Source organism: Pleuronectes platessa, chromosome 15, assembly GCF_947347685.1.
Source record: "Pleuronectes platessa chromosome 15, fPlePla1.1, whole genome shotgun sequence".
In the NCBI taxonomy this organism is placed as follows: domain Eukaryota; kingdom Metazoa; phylum Chordata; class Actinopteri; order Pleuronectiformes; family Pleuronectidae; genus Pleuronectes; species Pleuronectes platessa.
In genome coordinates, this window is record NC_070640.1 from 20,643,103 (window position 1) to 20,663,735 (window position 20,633).

The 20,633-nt window shown below is 42.4% G+C and overlaps 1 protein-coding gene across 1 annotated transcript in view; it reads left to right on the forward strand.

Moving 5' to 3' along the window:
- Positions 1-18,320, forward strand: part of uvrag (UV radiation resistance associated gene) — an 85,197-nt gene extending 66,877 nt beyond the window's left edge. Inside the window, exons 14-15 of the mRNA XM_053441360.1 lie at positions 8,130-8,221; positions 15,814-18,320. Coding sequence (XP_053297335.1) covers positions 8,130-8,221; positions 15,814-16,636 — 915 coding nt within the window. The 3' untranslated portion in view covers positions 16,637-18,320. The remainder of the gene's footprint in view (positions 1-8,129; positions 8,222-15,813) is intronic.
- Positions 18,321-20,633: the final 2,313 nt, after the last annotated feature.

Consider the following 20,633-nt stretch of genomic DNA (forward strand, 5'->3'; position numbering starts at 1 on the left):
TTTTGAACTCTGACATGGCTGAACAACACCTCATACAGGCCACTTCTTTTCTAGTGTAACCCTGCCCGTAGTCAAACTGTTGCTCATACACCTCATTGTTAACACTGTGAGCTGGTCAGAACAAGAATCGACTGTGATTGCTGTTGTTTGTCTGAAAATCCAAAAATATTCTTGCATGTAGAAATGAAATCAGTCAAAAACAAACTCTGCCGGCTGGTTGTATTATCATGATGGTTGATTTAATTAGTGTGAATGTAAAATGCGTTAAATACATATATCAGTTTTCCTTATTGACCACTTATGTTGACTCATTTTATGCTATTAACAAGAGATCATTATAAACTTTTTAACATTTAGTATAGAATTCAATTCTGATATTGACTTTGGTTTAATTTGACTTTTGCCCAATGAGTACAAATAACAAGTTTCTGCCAGTGGATATTTGTATCACAGTGCACTCTACAGCATCAGTTTTCTTTGTTGAGTTTCTCTGAGCACTTACATGTAGCTGCTTTTTGTGAGTTATACTTCCTTGGAAACTTATTTTTATGAAAATAAACTCTAGTCACAGAAAAAGTAAGAATGTGATCCTGAGTTGGTCCTTCTTCTCTCTTATTGTTTGCCCTTAGGAAAATTTAAAGCCAGCCAATGTGTATGAGAAAATGATTCTTTAACCATTATTGCACTCCCCTACCAATCAAAATAAACTGTCATTATTCCAGGTTGCCCATTCAAAGTTAAATATCGACTTTAAATTTGCAAGAAACTTGTAGAAATCCCTGGACGTGTCAAGAATGGGACAGCAGGGATTCTTCACACTGAATACGTGGGAAGATATTTCTGTGATGTTTATGAATCCTGATTCCTAGTTTGGCTTGAGGACTGGTTGATGACCGTGGCATGTATTCAAGGCCTTTTAGTTTAAGGGAAGTGAACTTCTGCTGTGCATGAATCATATCAATCCAGCCAGATTCAAACAACTCTTGAGCCGTGCTCTGTATATTTTTTGAGAGACACATGAAAGGCAGCAGTGATTAATCAAGCTGGATTTCATATTCCACGCTCTACCACATGATTGTTGAGGTTTTAAACAGCATGTGAGGGTTTACCTACCATTGTCCAAAACAAAGCTGGAAACGTGAAATCAGAAAGCTAAGGATAACTGTAAATACACATAAAATATAAACAGCAAAAATGCTAACATTGTGTATATTATCCTCATGTTTTCATCCCCATCTGAAGCTATTTTGATCGCATCCTGCCCAACATTCCAGTGTAATTTATTTAGTGGAAGAGTGAATGCTGTACAGAGTGAGTTTCATTATGTGCATGGGATAAGCCAGATGGGCAGAATCATAGAAGCGCCACACTGCAACATAATCAACCATTTCAAATCCACCAGCGAGCTAGAAACAGCCAGCGTCCAGGGGGAATATGTCTGATATACATCAAAAAAAGTTGTAAAAAAAAACATATTTAGCGGTTTCATCTTACTCCACGTGAGAAGGCAAGTGTTTCAATATCGATCCAAGTTCTCATCCTTCATGTTTATCATAATTAGTAAGCAATTTGTATTTAATTTTATTCTGTGCCATTGTTCAAAGCCACAATGCCTGCAAGAGGGAAAGCAACTTTCATGCGATATGTAACAGAGCAATGACCCTGGTAACTGCAAGGTGAGAAGTCAAAAATATTTAAGTTTTTCCTTCCCCACATTCAAATTGACGGTCAGTTATAATTTTGTTATATTGTATTGTAAATATATTGTATAACACTGAGACATATGAGGTCTGGCTTTAGAGCTTGGACAGAAAAGACAAAGCGAGTGTTGTAATTGTACTGGGCGAGTCAAACTGTTTATCGTAAAATCAAAACAATAGATCTAACAGGAATCTCTGAGTATGTAAATACAGTTTCCTAACGCTTTGCACCATGTCAGCCCACTGAGGTGAATGGGGTGAGGTGAATGTTTACTTCCCCTAAGCTGGACTCAGCCTTCCAATTGCTGCCAACAAGAGATCTGTTGGCAATCCCAAAAAAGATGTTGTTTAAAACATCCTGATCTGTATGTGTGGCTCACAGAGCTGGAAACACAAACAAAAAATAATTAGATCGACATGCCACTGTGTGAGCTGCCCGTTCGGGAAACTGAGTGTCGTATTGAGAGGATTAAAACAGGAATACACAGATTTAATGACATCTGTAATAAGCGGAGGAGAACTTCACCTGCTGCCATTAGGAAGTTGGCATCCTCATTCAAGTGTGAAGGAATCATCTGCGGGCAAAGTCCTGCCGAGAGTTGAGAGCTTAATCATGAACAAAACACCTTGTGTGGGCCATGTGGTTTACATGCTCCAGCCAAACAACTCCCGAGGACACTATAGATGCCCCGAAGCTGCTCTCACAAGCCAAGGAGCAGTTGGTTATTGGCCATTTTATTGCTTGTTTTTCTCGAAATTACATCTATTAAAACCTTTTAATGAATGGCTTACACAGATACATGAATATCACAAGAAGAAAAGTACAGCACATTTAGCTGCTTAAATACATGCAGTGAACTCCGGATGATCTCCTTACATTATCTGGTGAGCATTATTTGAGAACGCAATTGTGAGAGGCTCTGGTCTTTTCTCCAGAATTTCTCCTGCCAGCCCCCTAGAAAAAACTCCAGAGAATGTCCGAATGAGTTGATGTGAGAACATGCATGTCTGAACAGCATGAATCACCACATGCGAATGAGAACGAGTGAGCGTGTTGATGACGTTTCTAACACATGACAGATGCAAAACAAACAATAAAATGAATATCTCGGGGTGAAAAAGTGGTGTCCTACATACAAATGCCAGCAATGATGAAGAGAGAGCTTTTGGTGATAAAGGCCGACGCCAGAGTTGATATGCAATAAACAAAAACGTGATCTCAACAGCAGCATTCATTCGTTACACCCTGCCTCTAACCTGAATGCTTCAGTGATTTATTTTTTCTTCTTCGTCTCAGCGGAGAAATCCCTACTTCGTTGTTCATGCGTGAAAGGCAAACTCCATAAAATGTCCAGACCCAACTCTGCGGACAATCTCTGGAGTTCATGTCTGAAAACAGCTTTAGACGATTTACCCAGTTTTCTCTATTTCATTGGACAAAATGGGAAAAAAAAATCCAGATTTCGCGAGTTTCACTTTTCTTTTACCACAGTAACTGTTTGAAAAAGAAGTGACCACTTGTTTGGCATACAGGTCACTGAAGCACTGTTAGCTTTGGCTTAATAATTAACAGCACAGAATGTGCACTTTATTGTATTTCCTGGCAGGCTAAGTAGAAATAAAGGTTGAGGTGACAGGAAGTGTTTCATTAGACCGTACCAAATTAGTCCACACATGTTTCTAATTTGTTGAAGGATATCTTGCAGTGCCACAGTGTCGTTCAGCGCTTATAATATTTGTTTTTCATCTTGTGTTATTCTTTTTACGCACAGGTCAGCACTTCATGAATTTTTCATGTTAACCAGAGGAGACACCGCCCTGAAATGTTTTCAGGGGCAGGTTATCTCCCAACGCGCCACTTCTCTCCATATACGACTTCTATGTATGGAGACTAATGTGTGTGTTCACTTCACAGTCTCTGCTGAAGTATCCAGTCCACAGATTGACCAGAGGGTTGGTGGATGGAAGAACACCTGGTTAGCTGTCATAGGACTTAAGGAGCTCATTGATTATCTTCCCTGGGGAGCATGTAAAACCTATGTACTATGTAAAATAAATTCTATTTTTACCCCAGTGGACAAAAACATGCTAAATATTAATCACAGTAATTGGGCATGATGCCATTGGATTTGGCTTTTAACCTCTTGACACATGAAATGCAATTCTCTTGATGAAAATACCTTCCATCCCAGATTTCCTCCCCATCTCCCCTGATGATGGAAAACCTCTTGCCAATTGATGCTAATAATGTGCACCAGTTGAACCGTAGTGATGTCTGCTCTGACAAGCAGCTTCTCCGGTGACCTCATGGAAGATGTGGAGGGGGGAAGGTGTGCTTTATAACCTTGGTCGCCCTCCCACACCACATCATCAGCAATCACCTTCAAAATTCTCTGCAGCCCGCCCACATTTGAGGTCTGATCTGAAGGTGATTGGTACTGACAAATTCAAGGAAACGGTAATATGTGGCATAAGCCGGGCTGTTTGTTTAGCCGCTGTACAGAGCCCAGGGCAAACAGGCCGGTTTTGCCAAAAAAAATGGGTGGAATGTACCGTAAACCGTCTGCTTCCCGCCAACGTTTGAGAGTGTGTCTGTGTGGTCGTGGCTCCAGTGGATTGGCAGGCCGGGGCTGCATACACTGCTGCATTCCTAGGGTTGTTAATATTACTTTATAATGGATAAGGATGAGTCCCCAAAATCCCCAGATGTGCTCAGTTGTGCTTCTCCACATAACTCTCACACCCACTCATACCAAATGCTTTGGTCATGCCAACAGGTTGCACATGCTGCAGAGTCTCCAATGAGTTTGTTGAAAAAAAATAAAGTGTAAACGGGGAAGGGAGTGTCCAGACACAAAGGTGTCAACAGTGACGAGGAGACCTGGCCGGATCTGTTTCAATATGTCATCGTGTGAATGAGCCCCAGTGGGTGCCCCCTTCCGCCCCCTTCGCACATAGGTCCTCTCACCTTTCAGACGTTCTCAATGGGCCCTGAGATTTTCTCACCACGATCTGGTTAGCCCCGTGACAAAGAACCCCCGTGGCCAGCGTGAAAAGCCCATACACATGCACACACATGCACGCAAATAACTCCACCAGCATTCATCAGAGGGATGTATGAAAGGGAAACTGGAAATGACAAGCTGTCTCAAGTGGACTGATTTGGAGCAATTTGTCTGATCTGGTCTAGAGTTGTTGACATAGAAACACTCAGGAGATTGGTGAACTTTTACAGGAACTGTCCCGCTCACTCATTTCATTGGCTTTCGGACTCGGAAAATTGTGCATAAACTTTCATTCCTGTTGTTTGCTGCAGAGATCAATCTGTCATTTTTTTTTTTTTTACCCCGTGTCAGTTACAACACATTGCTTCACATCAGTTACAGCACACTCCCAGGAACAGTTTAGGTTTATAGACCAGAATCTAAACCTTCCCTCTCAGCTGTTTGTTTCCATACTACAGTCAGAGCTTTCGTGGTGCGACAATTGAAAATGACACACAGCTCCATGCTATTAAGCTGCCTCCTTCGTTTCCAAGATTTCCAAAATCCTCTGTTTTCTTCTCCTCCATATGACACAGTCTACACTAATGTTTAACTGTATATCTCTGGCGAAGCAGAGAAGATGAGAGGGGGGCTGATGTTTGGGTACTCGACAGCCAGCGTCCAGGATATATGCCTTCCCAGGACTAAGTTCATAAGGAACACACACACACACATACAGTGCAATCTGAGGAGAAACCTAATGCAGTTTCCACCAGGGAGGGCCACAGCGGTTTATGAATATTGATAGAGTCTGGCTAGCTGAGCACTGGGTCAGCTGTAGGGTTGCAGTATTCCGTCTTCCAACCTGTCTGAATGTGTTAAACACACCTCATTACACAGACAGTGTGAAGCAGCAGCTGCCTGGTGCTGGTGGCTCTGCTATGCTGCCAACCAGACACTTAGCTCAAGTGTCGCTGTTGCCCACTGGCAGACATTTGACAAAAGAACATGCATCAAGTGCCCCCTGGGTTGACTTTATCGGAGGCACACATCATGAAAATGGACGTGCACATTCCTAACAGAAACATAGAGAATCCACGTGCTCCAACCACATGTGCTTCCAGTAACATCCTCCTATAATTGAATCCCCCACAACGAGCCTGATAGTAAAGAAGTACCCTCGCAAGTGATGTCACCCTTCACGCTCTTGTCTTCACCCATATCTAGTTTCTTTATGCTGCACACTTGGCAAGATCTCCACATGTTAGGAAAACAATAGCAGCTACACATACAAATGGACGCTCGTGCTCTCTCTCTCTCTCCCCCACACTCAGACATATAGGCATGTAATTTGACTTAGGGCTCCTGTCAGACCCACAGTGAGATTATTACACTCACCACAGAGCTCAGGCCAAGCAATTGGATTTAAAGCATTTTGTTACACCCTCTCACTATCAAAGAAAGCGTGAAATATCGTCGACAACTGCCGTTTGCTTTCACTGAAGCCATAATATTTACTCTTTTCTCATATCACATATTCTTTTCTCATATCTGATTTTTACCTCATATTTTCTAGACCGTAACTTTGAGATTTCCACGAGATTGGGCTTTTCCTTTTTTTAGCATCTTGCCACAGAACAAGCAAGCCCCCCCCTGCCCGATGTTGCTCTGCTCCTTCTGTTTTTAAACTGGTGGCGTTATTGATCTTGGCCTACTGTTTCAAACCCAATTCCGTTCAGCCGGCCCTGTGGACAGGGCAGTGCCGTCATTTGGTCAGACCCTGAGGTTAAACTCAGAGCCATGAATGGATCTCAGTGTTGTTCCCGTAGGTTTTGGACCAGTCCGTCACCAGCTGGGTTTCAAGGCAACACCCTCCCCTTGTCCGACTCCCTCGGCCGTGGCTCCTTTCGATAAAACCCTCTTCTCTGATATTGTCAGAACTGTCGTTTCTTTAGCTCGCCTGACAGACACGGACCATTTGAGACCACATCACACTCACATTGGAGCACTGGAGCACTGATGCAGACATGTGGACACATTGGTAAATGTCCTACACATACCGTATCGTCATACTAAACAGTTTTCACATGATTCTGGCAGACGTTCAGAGCGGGATTTAGCCATGTTAGGTTGAGTAGAAATTTGACACACATGCACATGTGGCCTGCGTGTACTCTGTCAGCATGACCTTTCTTGTTAAAGCTTTTACGCCACTCCTCTAGCCATTAATCAATCTTTACAGAGCCACTATGCACCAAGTAAACTGGTATGGATGTGGTAGTAGGGCGGCAGATACTCTGATAGCAATTTATCTTTTTCTAAACCGTGAAACCAAACTGAAATAAAATTCTGACTAATTACAAAGAAATGTGACCTAAGTCCTTCCAGGATAAAACATTTATTTCTATGTAAATCATTTATTATAATGCCACTCACTCATCCATTATGGGGTAACGTGTGTGTGTGTGTGTGTGTGTGTGTGTGTGTGTGTGTGTGTGTGTGTGTGTGTGTGTGTGTGTGTGTGTGTGTGTGTGTGTGTGTGTGTGTGTGTGTGTGTGTGTGTGTGTGTGTGTGTGTGTGTGTGTGTGTGTAAAGTAGACGGATTATCGTGGCACCCAAGTGGAAACAAAACAGATGTGCGCTGGTGCAGGCAGCATGCATGACAGAGGGGCCTTGGAGCTGTACACTGGACGTGCGGCATGATGCTCCTCTGCTGTTCAGTAATATAGCTTAAATAAACGCTCCAGGACAAGAGCTGGCTTGCTGTGACATTGCTCAACTGTTGGATGAGATATTCCTGGCACCTGATCTCAGGGTCCAAGGTGGACTTGCTGTATTTAAAAAAAAAAAGGATTTCATCCCGTCCTCATGAAATAAAGCACTGTGGTAAAAGCGAGGGAAAGCTGAAGGCCAAAATTAGAAGTGGGTCTAGTGAAGACAGGGGGAGAAAATCATGGGAGATTTTAGTGGCGTTTCTAATGTGCTCTCTTTGCCCCATTTCGTTCATGTGCTCTAACAGCGAGCACGTTAGAGAAGTATAAACCAAAACGAGTCCGTCGATGCAGCTGCGTGGCCTTCCGCGGTTGCAGTCGCAGGACTATAATTCAGCCTTTAGGTTTTACTTGCCACCCACATCTCATCCCCTGTCTTTCCACACACCTTATATATTAGCGCACAAGCCTGATATCAGGGAGAGATGCCCATTTTGTGTCCAGATGAATAATAGTCTAATGGGGAGAGTAGAAATGTGTCATGCCGAAAGTATGTAGACTTGAGAGCTCTCCTGTAGGTATATTTCTGTCTTCTCTAAACTACATCCAAACATGGAGAATGTGAACACGTGTCTTAGTGATATGCGGTGGCCACCACACAATATGCGCTGGTCAGTCCTATGTTGTAGGTTGTTTGATGTTAATGAGGCACTTTGTGTTCCCTTCTCTTGCAGCTGAGATATCAACATGGCTTGACCACCCCGGACCTGCAGCAGACACTACCCAACCTGAAGAACTTCCTGGAACATGGCCTGCTGGTGCGATGGTAAGAATCAGAGAAACCTTACACCTAGAGGATTTCATCACAAGTCATGGAAGCCTCAGAGATGTTCTATAAAAACCATGTGTCTGTATATGCAGCACATGGTAGGATGTATGTTATATTGTAGAATATTATACTGCAATCTCTCTCAGATTGTTCGCATAGATTATTATCCAAAGTATTTTTTTTAATAAGTCCTGTTGTTTTTGGGCGGTTGTCTGGAGGCCGGGCTAGGCCAAGAAGCTAGAGCGGTTGGTACACTACGTAGAACGTCACAGGTCCGATCCCAGTCTCCCTTATACTGTGTGCAGAAGTGTCCTGGGGCCAGATGTTGAACACTAAATTGCCCCTGATGGGTAGCCAACATTGTGTAAGTGATATGCTAGAGAAATTGCTGCACATTGATCCATTGTATGAATATGGGTGAATGGCAAAGCTTTACTATAAAGCACTTTGAGTGGTTTTGAACTAGAAAAGCTCTATAGAAGTACAGACCATTTACCAGTTGTTTTGATAACACCTCTGCGCATCGTCAGTACCTCGACATTTAAATAAAAAGCAGCCACTTTGTCGTGGTGAGGTGGAATGCTCAGATCCCTGCCTCGCTCCTTCTACAGTCTTATGGCGTGTAAGTTACCCTTCACTAAATCCTGGGAGTGGGTCTGTATCAGGTCTCAGCTCGACTGTCTTATAAAAGAGAGAGCTCTCTTTGATCTCCACTCCTCTCCCAAGGTCAGCAAAGGGGAAAATTTGTATTACACACATTAATTGAATAATCTTTTGTTTTGAAAGGAGAGAAGCCATGAAAAGTCTGAGCTCTCAAATCAGGCTTCCATAGCCCCTTCCTCCTTAATGGGATGTGGAAGGGCCCAAAGATAGATTAGATGAAAGCATGGGCCTGCTAACCCTTAAGCTATGTGGCTGTGTATACGTGTGTACATGTGCATGGAAGTTTTTTAAGAAGTGGAGGTGGAAGTGTAACTGCTCCACAGTGGCTCGCCACAGCCACACTCCTGTATGACAATGAGACCACAGGGACTGGAACAAAAACTGTGCTGTGCCGACTTACAGGTCAAAACACTGCCTGTCTCACCAGACTGGAACTTTAATACAGAGACTTAGTGATAAATCAGTGGTGACCAGAGGGAATAAACAAACATAGGATATTTTTAAGTGTCTTCGGGAACTTCAAGCTGCCAGTAGCTGTTTCCTTGCTAAGCTAAGCTAATTGGCTGCTTCATCTACTCAGAAGAGCAAGACATGCTATTCTTTAAGCACAGTGTATAATGATGCAATGAAGGATAGTAGTATTTATCTGATTTTGAAGAAAGAAAAAACTGCGTTTCTCAATAACTTCTTTGTTTACTGTGGTGCCCTGTCAGTTTCATAAGGAACCCAACAAAACTTCTACACTTCTCATAAGATTTAAGAGATTTTTAACTTTTTGCTCCGTTGCTGCATTGTATAGCTTGTTGCAGCATTATTTGTAGCGCTATTGGTCACATGCTCACAAGTGCAATCGTGTTTTCATCCAATAAGTTGTTACAGTCCATGCAGACCATTAGACCTCATAGTTTCATCTGCAGTTGTGCACGTACCTGCAAGTGGCATGCAATGCAGCTCTCTGTCACTCTTCAGTTTTTGTACCTGCCACTCGAAATGCATTGTATGTGAGAATGATGTTACCACTATAGGTGGAATAAATTCTTTAGAAAACTGATGTTTAAGTGTGTATCAAAGAGTTTGATATTTTCAGCAGAGTCATAGTTTTTAAACTTGCCCCTTAACTCATTATATTTCATTCCAACTTAAAGTCTCCAGTGAGGAAGAGGAGGTTACTGTTACACAATGTCCTGTAATTTGAAGGATACGCACAGATTTCCTTCTCTGATACTGTTATACCATATCCTCGCATATCAGTTCCAGGCTTCTTTCCCAGTTTGAAAAAGCCTAAATTCAGATACAATTTCCAGCAGTGAGACACAGCTTATGAAATATTCTGCATGGCAGCTGCAGGTAATTACCGTACGTAGACTGTGTAAGAGGAGCTAATCTACTTCCTCTATCCCTCCCTGCCACCTCTCTCTTTCTTTCACCCATCCAAACACGGATGATGTGATGAGGGATATTGCTGAGGGAACTGTTTCCAGAGCAGATTTGGAAACGGTTCCTTCCCTCATATAGGATTAATTCAGCATAGATCAATTGAGCAGGGAGAGTTTTTTCCAAGTGCCAAGTCCGCACCATGGGAGCAGTGAAGAATCATTTTATATAAGGTGGAAAAACTGAGGAACAGCAGAGCGAGTGTGTAACGCTACAAATATATGGCCATTTTGTTCAGTGGGCATTTGATGCTCATCTGTCAAACTCCTGATATCTCTTCAACATTTCCAAACAGTTTTGTCGCAGAAACACATCATAACATGTCACAATATATACAGTCAAGTTCTGCTGAAAAATGGGCAGAATGTTTTTTGTATTTTTTTTAACCTGCTCAAGGATGAGAAACCGCGGAAAAATGGTGAATTACCGAGAAGAAGACAGAGACAGTCCCAGAAACCAATTCTTTTTAAACTGCAGTCCTCTGAGATCAAAGCAAATGCATTCAGCATGCTCCCATTTGCCGCTCCACATCCGCTGAGGGCCTGGCAGAGGTTCACAGGGCCCTAATCCCACTGCAGTGCCTGGAAGCATGGCTACGTTCACGTGGGGGTGGGGTCAAGGTGTGGCAGGGCGCCGGGCCAGGCAGATTCAACACAGCAGCTGGTGGATGTGAACCATGCCATAGATCCCATATTGCATGAAATGTTAGAGAAACCTCTGTCGTCCCCATGTGTTACATGATGTACACAAAGTTTTGTGACATTTGACAGCTACAGTCTTGTCCATAACAGATAAAAGGACATAAAGTAAAAGTTATATACATTGAATATATATATCAAAACAGAGAAGAGTCCTATGAATACACTATATTTGCTAAAATACATCAAGAATTATTACCTGATCATGCGATATTGTACAAAGGTACATTTGGTTTTCCTTGCACCATTTTCTCCTTACCCCTCAAGAATTTTAATGCTTTAAAATTCCATCTCCCTCTGTCACATAAACCTTTTTCTAGCCAACCACCTGTTTGCATTTCATTTTTTCAAGGAAGTTACTATAATATGATAGCTTTCTGTTTATTAAGTCCTTTAAATCCTCTGAAACCTAAAAGAATGACAATGGAACAGTACAGCCCAGTAATGATTTACAGCTAATACAATATAGTGGAATGAATACCTTGGCAGGACCTCACATATTTATACTATATGGTATGAATGGGTCCTATTTACCTAGCTTGAACTAATGTGTCTATTTTAAGTTAGGTCTGTTCACTGTTCGTCACAGACAGTGTTCATGAGAAGTGATGTTTTAAAAAATTTTATGTACATCTGTGAATACACACACTCCACGAAAAGTGTGCACAGTAGTCCTGCTATCAATCACCAACTTTGATTAAAAAAGACCAAACTAGGATTGTGTGAATCATCTTACCCATTATGCCAATTTAACTTATATATGTTTATCTGTGACTACAATAGAGAAGTGTTGCTTGATTCGAAAAATTATCTTTTGCTTAATTATGCGTCTACTCAATTGAGCTTTTGAATGAAAACGGCAAAATTTGGCACACTATGTCTCATCAACTCCAGCATGAATCGGTATACAGCTAAACTGTCATTTGTTTTGGGGCTAATCTCACTTAAGGGCTAGAGTGGATTCAATTTATATGCAGACTTTAGTTCCCTGTTGGCTTGCAGACAACAGTCAGTCGTAATAAAATGTAAAATTAATAAATAAAATTGCACATCTGATGCAAATATTAATATTTTAGGATATAATAATGTTTTTATAGTAATTTACATTCGTATTTACTCATCATACCAGCGTTATTTTTTTCCGGACAATCAGGTAGTCATGCCCTGATAAAGCAACATAGCATCCTCTAGAGTGCATTGTAGTGTCACAATGATTTTCCCTAAATCACAATAAACAACCTTTTCTTATCTGCCATTGTTTAATTTGGCCTGAAATAATAGCTCCGTAGCAGGATCAGGATACGGAGAGGTGCATGTTCTGAAGCATATCAGGGATTGGACAGTGGAAAGGTCTGGCTTACCGAATTCCGGAGTCGGCCTGAAATATGCCAGGTTTGACATCCGCAGTTGAAAGGAAGAGAGCAGGCTAAACCTTTGGAGAAATGAGGGCTATTTCTGGCTCCATTGCCGAGCTTTCTGCATGATGATTGAAACACAGACCTCTTAGCAGCATTCACAGGGTTCAGTCTAGTTGTCAGTGTAATGCAGCCCCAGTTAAATCTGAATATTTACTGAAGGTGGATAGTTTCGTCTGCCGGTGGAGGGAAACTATCACTGTGTGTCACGCATTGTATTTTTCCTCATCAGTACGTTATGTCGAACTCTAAATCATGAATTCAGTTTGTGCTCCTCGTCACTCTGTCATAAATGCCATATACAAAGTTCAAGCTGTGCAGAGAACATATGATTGGAGATTTCTTATTATTATACATTTTATATATAGATACGATGATGATTTTCACATTTAAATTATTTAAAGTTTCAAATAATGAAAATATTTATGAGATTAACCATTTATGAGATAGCCTTTGCATGCTAATGTTCTTATTCTTGGTTTTGCAATTGGCGATAATGTGCTGAAGTATGGGACAAATACAAAGTTGTGACAGATGATAAAAAGTTAAGGGATCAACATTCATACAGTAACAGTTCCTCCTCAGGGAAACAGGAATGTGCATAACAAATTATAAGACATGCCACTTTAAACCCAAATAGTCAGCATCATGGTGGTTCAAGAATATAAGCAAGCGCACCAGTCATTATGATCTATCCATTGAGGACCATGAATGACAGATACACAATGGCAGTTTTCAAGAACAGCTATCTGAGACCAATACAGTCTGATGCAAGAGTCTTACATTAAATCCTCCCTTCATGTTGAGTAATAGGTGAAACCTTTGTAGAAGTTTTGATCCAACTGCATGGTCATTAACATAGGACATGATCTTTTGCTGGAATCTTGTATTAGACTGCATTAGTTTAAACTAGGTGTACCTCACATGTCCCTAATGTAAAGGCATTCTGTCTATTAACCGTGGAGATAATCTGGTGTGGACTGAAGTGGTGGCCGACCCAATGACCCATTGGACTGTGTCAGTCATTATTACAAGAGGAAGGATATTTCAGAATGTGAACAGAGTACTATTTATTAAGAATATTAAAAAAAAATCACAGTGCACGAAGAATGCCAACAACAGACAGGTAGCTCATGTGATGGAAGTATTTAGCGTTATTCTGTAATTATACTTAATGAGTTCCAGCTTTTTCAAACAACTTTAGGAAAAGGTATTACAGCAGTTCTGTGTTCCTAGCGCCCTTCAATGGCACATATACTCACAGTGGCTATACACGTCGTGACTAATTGCTCGCATTAAAGAACATGTCATCGGTAAAAGTAAGAAAATGTTTTTCATGAAAAAATGTTATGACTGCCCAGAGGTTTGCTTGGCTGCGGCACTCACCGACACACCCTTCCTCGTCTGTTACTCATACACTGCAGCACATTTTAGCAGACATAACAGAAGTAATGAAGGCCCACTCAAGACACCGAGTGGAACAAAATATCCCGGTCAACATCCAAAGTTCCTCACAAGACATGAGACTTTGTGTGATGACCATGTGATTTTTTTTCTTCTTCCCGGTATTAGTAATACATTTGATTTAGGCGCAGATGTCCACCTTAAATCAGCTGGAGGCAGGAATGGAAGAAAATGGTTGATGGTGATTAAAATCAAAGCCGTCTAATCAGTCGTTGCCGTAAGGAAATCACTCAGTCAAGCTTAAAAAAAGAAACCTAGTAGTCACTTATTAGCTTGTTATAAATTATGCATTGAAACCTTAAACTTAACTCAGTACCAGCTGTCTCCGGTTTCCAAACCTGTATTGTGTTTCAAAGGGACTGAACCACATTTTCCACTTACTTAAATGATAATTGACTTCTCATGACATCTGCCTTTATTCCTCTCCACCAGCTCAGGTTTTCAAATTTTTTGATTGGCTTCCAGAGAGCCCATGATGGTTTCATTTGAATAGTCACAGATAATTGTTTGAGATTGGGAATCATTCAACTTCCATATTTTCTGTTTCTACCCCTCTTTGTCTAATTAAGTGTTAAAGAGCACATTGTTCATGAAAATTCCTTGCTGCAGAATTAGCCATGTGTTCATCAGGAGGGACAGGCTGAAGCTATATGTATAAATGATGTGTTTTGATGGACATGCACTGCCAAGTTAAGCACAGCCCATCTACTGTTCTGCCCACTTAAGACGAACACTCTCACAGGCTTGAGTCATTACCTGTGCCTTTATTTTCTTAACCCTGACCTCAGTTGACAACCTGACATTTACATCTGTGTTCCTCCAATTAGCTGAATATGCTAGCCATGAGGTGCAGTATTTACAGGTTGTTACCGTGAGCGTTTACATTCTGTAGCTTCAGACCTTGGATGGTTCTCATTTACTGTATCCCAGGCACTTTGAAGTTTGACAAGCTTTTCGTAAAACTAGACAGGCTTCTGCTCTCGGCTCTGCGCTGTCCCGCCTGTGAACCATGTCAGGACCGCTTCGTCATGGTGCCTGTCTGCAGGGGTCAAGGTCAGGGCCCTTTTTTACACGCCGTCATGTGGTTGGTGTCAATCAGAACGCACACTAGTACACAATAAACGCACATGTCCACCAGTGCTCTCCACTCTGGTGTGCAAGTGCCACTATTTTGAGAAGGAATCAAAACAGTGGCAAAGATAACCGGACAGGAGAACATTTACAAGGACATCTATTATGAGTGCACGTCCAACTTAACAGGCAGAGATTTGTCCTTAAGTCCTTAACAAACAGATGTGAATCTCAGGAGAACACAAGGAGGCCCTGCTTCACCTTTGACCCCAACAGTACAGCGCCTTAGCTCCTGAGATAGTGGACTGGTCACATTAAGCAGACTGCTAAGTAGTCCAGTAAATTATACACGGCCTTGGGCTCTCAGAAGAGGTGGTGAGGCCCCCATTTAAGTAAATTTATGGCTCCAGTACCAGGGTGGGCGGGGTTTCCCAGATCCTGAGTCTGTTATCTGTTATGGAGGAAAATGTCTGACATACTTGGGTGGCCGCCTGCTGTGCTCCTCCACTCTGCAGAACGTGAGGCGAGTCTCACAGGCTGCACAAATGCTTTGTGAATGTTGTAAGGTGGAGTGATTTAGCTGCAGCTGTCCTTGTCCGGGGTCAGGGGGAAGGAGCTGGACTCTTTGGGTGGAGGGCTGCTGATGACATCAATGGAGAATAAAGTCCAAACCTGGGTGTCTTACTCACCCCCTTAGGATATTGTGGTCATATCAGCTTTAAAGATTAATGTTAACTCTAATAAATGGAAAACATCAACAAATAGTTGTATCTTGAATTTTACGAAGTCACTACCTGTGTTTATGTCCTTGCTCATCTAGTGTTCTTCTCTTTCTCCCTTTCAGTGATCGGCACAATGTCTCTAGCTCCATCCCGGTGCCGTCTAAGTCCCAGCCTGGTATGTCTACCGCCTCAGAGATAGGCCACACCAGCTCCCCAGACCGAGGCCTGAGGAAAAGGGCAAGCTCGGAGGCAGATAAGTACAAGCCAACACCTCCACCCAGCTACAACACAGCCATGGAAGGAGAGCAGCCCCTTGGTGGCCTGGCACCGCCCTCCCCTAAACACCTTTCCTCCTCCCTCGATGCTGGCATGGCCTCGCTTAACTTGACCAAGACTACGGAGGCCATCGAGGAGGGAGAGCAGGGGGAGGAGGAGGAGCAAGGTGGCGAAACAGTGGCAGTGGAGGTGGAGAGACGCAAAAGCAGTGATGGAGAGATTGAACTACATAAAGGAAAAGAGACTGAACAACTACCCAGCAGTACAGTGGCGCAGAACTCTTCTCCAGTGCAGGGAACTGGTGAGGAAAGAGTCGCCGCTGATCAATACACAGGCGCCATGAACGGCTCTTTGGTCCCAGGACAGACGCCCGGCAGCCTGGTCCCAGAGCTGCGCTGCTCTGTGGAGCAAGCTGAGGAGATCATGGGCACAGAGGCCACTGGCTTAGGCCTGGGGTTGGGGGTAGGGATGGGGTTAGGGTTAGTAGACGAGGCCCGCCTCGACGAATACCGCTGCATCCCTGTGGACCACGCAGTAGCTGTGGAGTGCGACGAACAAGTGCTGGGGGAGCTGGATGAGGCCGGCTTCGAGGAGTTCTCCAGGCGCATCTATGCACTAAATGAGAACATGTCCAGCTTCCGCAGACCGCGCAAGAACTCTGATAAGTGAGGCCGAGGACCTAAGGACAAATAAGAGGACATGAAATGAGAAGACAGAGTTTGTGGTCCTCTCTTTCCCAAATCGCAGCATCAAAAATCATAGGAGCTTTTCTGGAAAAAAACGACCAATTTGCACTTATAAACATTTCCATAGTGATCTTTTAAAATGGAATAGTTAAAAGTGGAAGTGCTGGAACAGTAAGCTTTACTTTTATTTTTGATGCCAACAATAATATATATTTTAAACACTGGATACAAAACAATAATTCAGGCTTTTTTTTTTTATTCACGATATGATTTGGCCTCAATGATAGATATCAACCTGGAGGAATAACTGTCATTATAGTCTGTAGTTCACGCCGGGGACAATTAGTGTATGACTCACATGTTGATTTCAAACCACAATGCTGCAAAAAAAACTGAAATTCTTTTTTCATATCATCTTCATCATCATCTTCGTCATCTTGTCATTTCTAAATGAAGTCCACATCCAGGGAACAGAATCATGACACCAGAGTTTAAATTCGTTTGAGTGCAGCAGCGATAAATAAGAGAAGCTACTCCCTGTGTCTTAATTTGTTGTTTGAGTTTTTGGTTTTGAGGTTTTATTAAAGAATCAATAACACTGACTAATGCACAAAATGAGGATGCTTGCAACTGGAGGTTTTATCACAGTGGACCATGTTCTATCACAGAGCCTGCTGTCCCAGTGCTTACACCTTTGACCGTACCAGCTAACGTTCAGCACGCAGGGCAGGGGGCGAGTGCAGGAGTGAGGGCGGGTCTGATCCACACTCGCATGCAGCCGCAGTCACAATCCCAGTAAGGTTTCAAGCAATCCCACCAATGACCTTTGGCAGGAATTTGCTTCCACAAAGCGAGGTGTGATCTGGAACCAGTAGCCTGATCCGAGACTCCCCTAATATCTCCTCCTCTTCATCAGCAGCTCAACCCGGTGGTCACGCTCCACACAGGGTCGAGTTTGTCCCTCAGGTTCAGAGATGAGGATCACAAGACTAAGTGGCAGGTTGGAGCTCACAGCACATGGCAGGGACAGGGTGCAATTTTTTTGTCCGACCCATCTCCTGTTTTAAGTTTGAATGTGCCCCATCGATTTGAACTTTGATGTCGATGTCAACTGATTCTCATATTCACTCGACCAAAAATTACATCCTGTCTGTATTCTGTTTTTCCTCACTCAGGCTTTATTGTACGTGTTAGTAACAAGTGTCTCAATCTCTCTGTCTGGGATTTTGTCCCCTGTCTCCCTGTCCCCAATGCTGTCTTGCACTGATACTCATATACTGCATTATTTATGTCTCTAAACGGTTGTGTGTGCTTTGATTCAAAGGAAATCAGTGTTGAGCTTTATTTTGCCCGTTCACACGGGATGTCACTCTTTATATTTTCACGTGTCACATTGATATCACCGGTTTGTGGCTCCTGATGTGGACAGCTGCTTTGCATCACCTGCCCCGACAAAGATGGACTCCCTGCCCACTTTGTGGGTCAGATCCAGTTCTGTGGCCGCTGACTGTCGAGAGGTATTGTATTTAAAACTAATAGATAAAACCATGTTCGATCATTTCCATAAAATGCTATACAGTTCAATAAGTGACCATGTACTTATACTTTTGTATGGAGTTCTCTTTTTTTTCTTCTTTTTTTGGGGTTATTAAAGACTTGCAGTCCAATGGCATGGGTGTATAGCCTCTCTGAGAGTGTGATCTGTCTGTGTTCCTATCCGCGTGGTTGGGTGTTGGAGTTTGAACCGGTGGTAGCAGTGAAATGAAAACTAGTGTGGAGGAATGTCAGCAGCTTTGTGAGGTGACGCTTTGAGCTCAGTGCTGATGTTAGCGTGAAAACAATTTGAATGAGCTCTCAGAATTACAAATGATTTATACACGTGGGAAATCACAGGCGACCATCTGACAGCTGTTGAGGTATCTCAGTCTTTTAACCAAATGGTGAATCTGAACTGTACAAAACATGATAAATGCATAAACAAAGACTACACATGGGAGAAAAAAAACAAGGATTATTTTTAATGGTTTTACAAGAGTAATAAGATGACCCTCTTTTCAGATGTATCTACTTCCTTTGCCAAATCTTCTGAACAGCTGCTTTGTGTGTGAGGTCTTTAATTAGACCATAATAAAAATCCAGAGCAGGTTTTACCAGCAGATGTTATGATGTAAAGGAGGCTTGTCTTGTAAGTTCTTTGTGATGTACAGTAGGTATTAACCCTGACCCGCCCAAACAGGTGTTCTCAACCATTGCAGACCTATGTTCAGGTTGAGGTTGGGTGGAGGTAGAGTTGTAGAGAAGTACGTGTAGTCGCTATCGATCGCTTAGTAAACTGATTATCCATTGGCTTCATAATGTTAGAATTATCACAATTTTCAAACACTCATAGATAACACATCTATGAGTATATAGAGATATATGTATATCAAGAGCCTTGAATTACATATTTTTTTTAATTTGGAAAATGTTGTAAAACATAATCTCATAATGTTAACAAAGTAATATTTGTGGAAAGGCCTGATTCAGATTTGCGAAAAAGAGAGGGAAGCACAAAGAGAAACAACAAGGCCGCATGTAACACACTTTAAAACCAACACAAAGTGGAAAAGCATGGAGCGAGAGAATCTCTGATATTTCAACTTGACCTCTTTTGTATATTCACAGTTTAAAAAAATGATTAATGAGTTGGCAAGTAGAAGGAGATTAATATTGTGTTTTGACCTAATTAATCAGCTAAACCGTTTAGCACTGGCCCCTGTGCCACTGGAACAAAGGGTCTTTTTCACTCATATTATTGACTTTACAGGAGAAGTCCAGCTGTAACTAATAACATTAGCAGTGGCTCTGGTCCATGTAGGTGTCCCGGTCAGCACAACACAAGGGACCTGGCACGCCGACAGGGAAAGCAGCCATTCTTTTTTTACTGTTAATTAAATCATCATCAATTACACCTCTGCTTTGTGGAGTCAGAATTCCTATAAAGGTGTAATTGTGCCGCGTTCTGTTCCCATCAACGCTGTGCTGACAAGAGGTCTAAGCAGGACAAGTTATAGAGAGCACCTGCAGTGTTGGACCAAGGGCCCCTAACTGCATTTCATGATATGATATGTTTATGAGCTGCTGCAACACTATTTCATCTGAGGGGTTTAAGGATAGGGGGAAGGAATCCAGGGGCACGCTCCTTCCAATCACCTGAAACATTCATCTGGCAGGTACGTCTTCTCCGTCTCCTCCTGCTCCTTTGTGTTTTTCGTTCTGGTTGGAGAACTTCCCATTCAGATGGTTTGCTTGTTGCTCAATTTGCGTTTGTCAGATGGAACGCTTTATTCTCTTCTGGTTCTCTACTTCTTTTTATAGATGCCGCAACTTGAAGTCCTGCTCATTATTTGGGGGAAGAAATGTGAAAAATATGGAACTGCAGAAGAAGCATGCAGAGTAGCTTTGTTATTAATGTGTCTTGTTGGGGGTTGAGGCTGAAAGTTTAGGAACCTCTACAACATGTAACACCCAGTATGTGTCCAGGTCAGGTTTGAACCGATCTGACCCGTCTAATTAATCTCTCCAGTCTCCTCCTGCTGCCCCATTACTATTTAATGTCTCTACAGTCATTCGTAAAGCAGCGGCTGCGGCTTTTGTTTTGGTTCATTTGTTATAATGCTATATTATTAGTCCTTTGCAATAACTCGAGTCAATTCAAATTGAGCCCCACAGACTGTGGTTGTACAGCTACTAGATGTAAGCTCCTTTCTAATGAAATAAGCCTCTCTGCATTCCTTTACTTCATTATGTACTTAAATGAGTCAGATCCAGCCGTTCTGCTGGTTTCACTGTGTCGCTCTGTTGTCATGGCTCCAGTAATGTGTCAATTTGTTCACATGAAGAACCGGAAGACAGTAACTGAGAGCATTTGAAGTATGCTGCGTGCTGCTAATTCACATCTCCCTCTGGTTGTTTCAGGCAGATTATGGTCGATTACCATG